Raw genomic sequence first — 5,887 nt, 5'->3', positions numbered from 1 at the left:
CACAGATTCCTCTTCTTACATCTTGTGATAAGATCTGCAGGATGGGAACATGGAGAAAGGGCTTGGTTTCTGGAAGGTCTTGAGATGTTTAGTTTTTTCTTTCCAAAGAGCCAGCCTTGCCTGCCCAGACACAGCTTGCAAAGGGCAGACTCAGAGGCAGTAAAGCATTAGGAGGCAAATCCTGAGCACCCATTCCTCTTCCCCAAAACTGGATTTTAAATTCTCATGATCGCTTCAGCCAGTCATAATTTTTCAGGAGCTGAACTGGTGTTTACAAGGCTTGAAATCAGGAGTGCTTCTGCAAAGGCCAGACTGCAGCCCTCTCCGCATCGTGCACCGGGGGCAATGCAACACGATGTGCCTCTGCCCCCCACCCCAGGAGCCTCCCTGGGCAGCCACAGGACAGGGGTGCTGTGGCACCACCACCACAGCAGATCCCTTTCTTGCTCTTGCTGTGACAGAGAAATGGTGAGGGAAGAGCAGCTCTACTGCCTGGAGAGCCTGCCTGGCAAACTGCTGCAGCCTCAGCTCTGGCTATAAAAAGCAGGTCACACCTGTCCCCAGTGATGGAGGGACAGGATCCTGCCCTTGACTTCAGGGCTCTGTGCAGCGAGGGCATCTCACCCCTCTCCCACAGCCTGCCGTGCATCGCATTCACTATAAAATACAGGGGGGGTCCCCCACTGCTGCTTGGTCATGGCAATGTCCCAGAGTGGATGGTGGCAGGGACAGCCCCACCAAACCCTCCAAAGCCCAGGAGGAAGGCACCAGCTCTGTCTGGGAAGATCTTGATCAGTAGGAAGAGGCACAGACCATCCTCTCAGTCACAGCAAGCAGCAAGGAGCCAGTTCACCCCAGCAGCCTGGGTCCCCGGCCCCTCTCCCATGCTCCCCAGGGAGAGCATCCCTTCCCCTCACTCGCTGTCTTGGTGGACAGCACATTCTCACCTTGAGGGGAGTGGAAATGTCAGCTGGAATGTGGGCTGGAAAAAAAAAGAGAGAGAAAAAAAAAAAGAAAATGTTGAGGCTTGTCCAAACCTACTCATGTTTATATTGGAGCCTGTGAGTGACATCAGAGTGGGGAGAGTATAAACACCAGCAGGACCCACTCGGGGCTCTAAAACCTGCGAACACGCCACAGCCTCCAAACTGCCTGGGGGGTGATGTGCTGAAGCGCGGAGGGGAGAGCAGCATGAGGCTCCAGCTGGAGAAGCAGCTCCTCTTCCTCTCCCTCCTCTGCATCCTCTCCAAGGTAAGGGAGACGGGGTCCTGGGGTGGCTCAAGCCTTACTCGGGAAGGCACCTGGTTCTGGCAAAGGGAGATGCAGGCAGGACTGGGGTATTACAAGGAGCCCCTTGGGGGCTGGCAGGCAGGCTGGAGTTATGCAGTCCCAGGGGGCAGAGCAATGCTGGGGAGAGATATTTGCAATTAAGCAGCAGGGTCTTAACGTCCATGGGCCAAAAGCATCTGTTGTGCAAGTCCAAGGAGCACACAGGAATGATAGCAATGCACTCTGTTTGCTCCCCCGTCCCTGCAGCTCTCCCGCACCCGCGGCTGTGCTCTGCATCCCTGCGAGCGAGCAGGCAGCAGCTCCTGCAGATTCCTTGGTCCCTGCCCAGGCTCCCGCAGCTGGGGGCCAAGCAGCCAGAACCAGCTCGGCATTATTCAGCTGTCCCTCCTCGCCGGGATGCTCATGCAAAGCCAAGGTCTCCAACAGGATTTCGGTTGTTGTAGTGATGTTTTTTTTTTTTTTCTGTTTGGACTCTGTGTCAAAATAGTTGCCTGTGCAGAGAACAGGAAAGCTGGAAAGTTGGGAGTATCTCAGCTACAAGTTCTTCTAATTGCTGCTTGAATCCCAGACCTTCTGCAGGCAGGGATATCATAGCAGCATTGTGTCTGTTCAGCTCCTTTCCCAGACAGTTAAGATCTCTGATAGCAGCCACATTGTCATCTAAAGACAAGTTAATTACAAAGAGCAGAGGGAAATGGATTAATGGAGTTGGCTTGGCTAAGCTTTCTAAAACACTGATTTGTAATAGCACCCTCCTGAAAGACGAAAAATGCCCTTGGCTGCCTGGGCAAGCTGTGATGGAGAAATGACTGCTGGCCCAGGCAGGCAGGAGAGTCTGGAGATTCCCCATGGGCCCTTGTACCTCCAGCCCCGACCTAGCCACCATGGCCAGTCCATCAGTCCCTGCCATGAGTCCCTGTCGTGGCTTTCTGCCACACTGCTAATGCTGCTCATTGATAAAACTAGATCAAAGCCAGATTCCCCTGGGTGATATATTTCACCTCCCAACACTGACATTTCTACAGGCTCATAAAAAACATCTGAACTGACATGAATGGGGAACAGATAGCACACCAGTACCCACCTTCTCTAACTGGTCATGTCAGACCTGATGCTCCTGGGAGAAACAAAAAGAAAAATGGGATCTAAAATCCACATGGTCCAGCTGAACCCATCGATCTCTCAGCAGTCTCTGCAGAAACACCCATGTCTGGACCAGCACAGGGCTGAATTGTTGGGTTGCACATTTGCTGTTTGCATGTGCTGGCCATGTGGCAAGCGGAGCAGCAGGGCTGCCGGAGAGCAGCTGCGAGCTGCTGCGTGGGGCTCACATGTGTGCACATGCTGTTGGGCCAGTACTGGCAAAGAATTCACTTCCAAACGGCAGAGCCAAATCACTCAGCTTCAGGCCATCTATGCAACAGCCCTGCCAGATACGACAGGACGGGAGCACGAGCGCTGCCTGCAAAGGCTGTTTGTGCCAGGGTACCTGTGCAAGCAGAATGCGCTGGGGCTATACATACCTGCCCACCCAGACACAGTCCTGGCAAATAAACGGCTGAGACAGCAAACCACTGCAGTGCAAACCCCTTCTGACACTGCTCAGTCTAGCTGGGAGGGGAGATGTATCTCCCAGTCCTTGAAAATGTGCCTGTCTCAGGGCTCCTCACCCAGAAAGCCAGGCCAGGCAGAGGATGCTGCAAGCAGGGACAGGCAGAGCTGGGCCAGGAGGGAGAGCGATGAGGTTCCTTTGGCTTCAGTTCCCCCACCACCAATGTGATGCTGTTTGTTGGCATGAATGAGAGATGTTAAGACTGTTCAGAGTGAGGTGCTGTGCCCTCACCATGTGGATTCAGCCCCTGAGAAGCCACATCTCCAGCTGGGCACAGCGTGCTGGCATGGGGGCTGGCTGCTTTCCCTCCCTCCCTCCAGGCTGCCTCGGGGGCTGCCAGCCTCGTTCTGTGACCATCGCTACCTGGGATGTTTGCTTTGCAGCTCCATCCTCCTCCTCTGCATTCAGAGCAGTGGGGCATTTAAGTTCCCATCCTGCAGGGTGCTGAGCATCCCTGATTCTCCTGGGTTTCCATGGGTGCTCATCACACTGTGCCTTTAGAGGACAACAGCTTTCCAGGTTGCTTCACTGTATTCCCATGGATTTTCAGAGCCTCCCTCCACCAAAAATCTGCCCCCAGGGTTACCTGTCTGCCCCAGTGAAACAGCAGCCACTAGCCAAAACCCAACCTGTATGGAATCAGCCATGGCTTTGTCTCCGCAGGTGTGTGCCCAGCTGTGCCGGAGACCATGCTACTGCCCCTGGGTGCCACCCCGCTGTCCCCGCGGGTCCCCCCTGGTCCTGGATGGCTGCGGCTGCTGTAAGATCTGTGCCCGGCGCCTGGGAGAGCCCTGCGACTTCCTCCACGTCTGTGACCAGAGCCAGGGCCTCGTCTGTGACTACAGCACAGCGGCCACGGGGACAGGAGCCATCTGCAACTGTGAGCACAGGGATGCCTGTCCCCTCCGGGGATGTCCCTGTGTCCCCAGCCCAGCATGCGCCCCAGCTCTGGCCAGGGCTCCAGCCAGTTCCAGGCATCCCTCACCGCTTTTGGGAAGCTGTTAAGGCCCCGAAAGCAGCTTAACTGAGGCCGATGGATGCAGCTTGACTTCGGGGCTGTTCTGCAGCTCCAGCCAGCTCTCGTGCCGTTTGCTGACCAGGGTTTCGGAGTGGTTTGTGTGGGGATGGACACAGGGGTGCCAAGGATGCTGCAGTCATCCTGCTGGGGCTGGAGCCTTGGGGTCCTGCAGAGAATTTTCAGGGAAACTTTTTCTAGCCTGAAAATCCTGAAAGGCAGGGTCAGAGCCAAAGGTTCTCACCAACTGGTGAGCTGCTGCTTTGAAAATACAGAGATGAGGAGAGGAGGTGGGGTGGTGCACATGCTGCTGTGAGCCCACGCCTGCCCCACACGCCTCTCAGTCACTTCTGTGGCCCCCCCAGTTCAGCCACCTCATGCCAGCCCCATGGTTTCCCGCACCAGTCCCCTCTGCCATCCATGTCTCTCTGTCACTTTGTCCCCAACAAGCTCCCTGGTTGTTGCTTGCAGTTGAAGACGATGAGGAGGGCTGTGAGGTGAACGGCCGAGTCTATCGCGAGGGGGAGGTTTTCCAGCCCAGCTGCAAACTCCAGTGCCGCTGCCTGGATGGGGGCTTCACCTGCGTCCCACTCTGCCAGGAGGATGTCCGGCTGCCCACCCCGGACTGCCCCTACCCACGGCGCGTGGAGATCCCAGGGAAGTGCTGCCCAGAGTGGATCTGTGAAACCCAGGACCGGCACCTCCTCCGGGATGCTGGGGCAGGTAAGACACAGGACGTGCCAGTGAGGGGATGCCCGTGGAGGTCACCGGGCATGGTCCCTTCACCCCAGACCATGAACATCAACAAGAGACACCTCATTTCCCTGCCATGCAGGGCCTGGCTCCAACCACCCTTTTCCCCCCCTCTTCTCTTTTCGTCCAGCCCCCAGGGCAGCATCCCCAGTGCTGCCATACCCCTGCCAGGAGTGGGGCACAGAGTGGAGTGCCTGCTCAGCCACCTGCGGTGTGGGCTTTTCGACCCGCGTCTCCAACCAGAACCGCTACTGCAGGCTGTCGGCTCTGCATGGCCAGACCCTGCCCAGCTCTGCCAGCAGCATCCCTGGCGGTAAGTGAGGGCCTCTGGGAGGCTGGTGCCACTGGGCAATAGGTTTGATGGAGAAAGGGAAATGCCAGCCAACAAGAGCCATGGGACCTCCTATTACCTGTGGGCACCCCATCACCCCTCCCCAGCCATGAGCTGACAGTGTCTCAGGGACAGATAGACCATCTCCTGAAACTGCGCTTGGAGAACAGCTGATGGCAGGTGCCGACCTGAATCTTGGATGTCTGAATCCATGAGCACCATGGACCCCACCTAACCCTGAGCCACACAGCTGGGCTCAACCTGCCCCTATAGCTGGAGATGCATCTGCAGCTCCCGCCTGGCTCCCTGGGTACGCCAGAGCGGCCGGGCTCTGCCACCCCTAGATGTGGGGGACATGCCTCCATCTCACCCCATCTCTCCATAACTCTCCACTCTGCCTTTCCAGAGGGGAAGAGGAGGTCGTCTGTAGCCGTGCCCACCCTGGTCACATCCCGGAGCCAACGCCTCATCCTGGCAAAGAGTCTGGCACCAGCCCACGGCACTGTGGTCTCAGCAGAGATGAAGGATGAACCCCTTGGGAAACCAGGGAAGAACTGATGGACTTTGGCTGCAAAGGAGGGTGGAAATAGAGAACAAGATCCCACGTCATGCAGCACCTGCCCCTTCTGTGCACCCCCTGCCCCAGACAGGGTTACTGGGCAGCATCCCTGAGTTTCTTAGGCTGAATGAAATGGGGAAACCCTGCCATGAGCATGAACCCATCTGAGAAACTGGTAACTGGTCCTTTTCCAGACCAGTGGGGCTTTTGGAGAGGTGATGCTGCTCCTCTGCCACATCACACACACAGCTCTGCAGGGGCTCCGAGAAAGGCCATCTCCAGCACTGGGAAGCCCAGATCCCCCGTGGGACCCCTCACACCCTGTCC

The 5,887-nt window shown here is 56.9% G+C and overlaps 1 protein-coding gene across 1 annotated transcript; it reads left to right on the top strand.

Moving 5' to 3' along the window:
* Positions 1–1,191: 1,191 nt before the first annotated feature.
* WISP2 (WNT1 inducible signaling pathway protein 2) lies at positions 1,192–5,559 on the top strand. The gene is made up of 5 exons (XM_010081601.1): positions 1,192–1,251; positions 3,566–3,782; positions 4,389–4,640; positions 4,801–4,983; positions 5,408–5,559. The coding sequence occupies exons 1-5, from the start codon at positions 1,192–1,194 to the stop codon at positions 5,557–5,559; spliced, it is 864 nt and encodes a 287-aa protein (XP_010079903.1).
* Positions 5,560–5,887: the final 328 nt, after the last annotated feature.

This window comes from Pterocles gutturalis, unplaced genomic scaffold (assembly GCF_000699245.1).
Source record: "Pterocles gutturalis isolate BGI_N339 unplaced genomic scaffold, ASM69924v1 scaffold36879, whole genome shotgun sequence".
NCBI lineage: Eukaryota > Metazoa > Chordata > Aves > Pterocliformes > Pteroclidae > Pterocles > Pterocles gutturalis.
Note: the sequence above shows the minus strand (reverse complement) of the source record. Positions and strands in the feature narration are given on the sequence as shown.

Excerpts from the sequence above, each read along its gene's own strand:
- WISP2 (XM_010081601.1), top strand. The coding sequence starts at position 1,192 with ATGAGGCTCCAGCTGGAGAAGCAGCTCCTCTTCCTCTCCCTCCTCTGC. Across the intron at positions 1,252-3,565 it reads TCCTCTGCATCCTCTCCAAG|GTGTGTGCCCAGCTGTGCCG; the intron begins GTAAGGGAGACG and ends TTGTCTCCGCAG. Across the intron at positions 4,984-5,407 it reads TGCCAGCAGCATCCCTGGCG|AGGGGAAGAGGAGGTCGTCT; the intron begins GTAAGTGAGGGC and ends CTGCCTTTCCAG.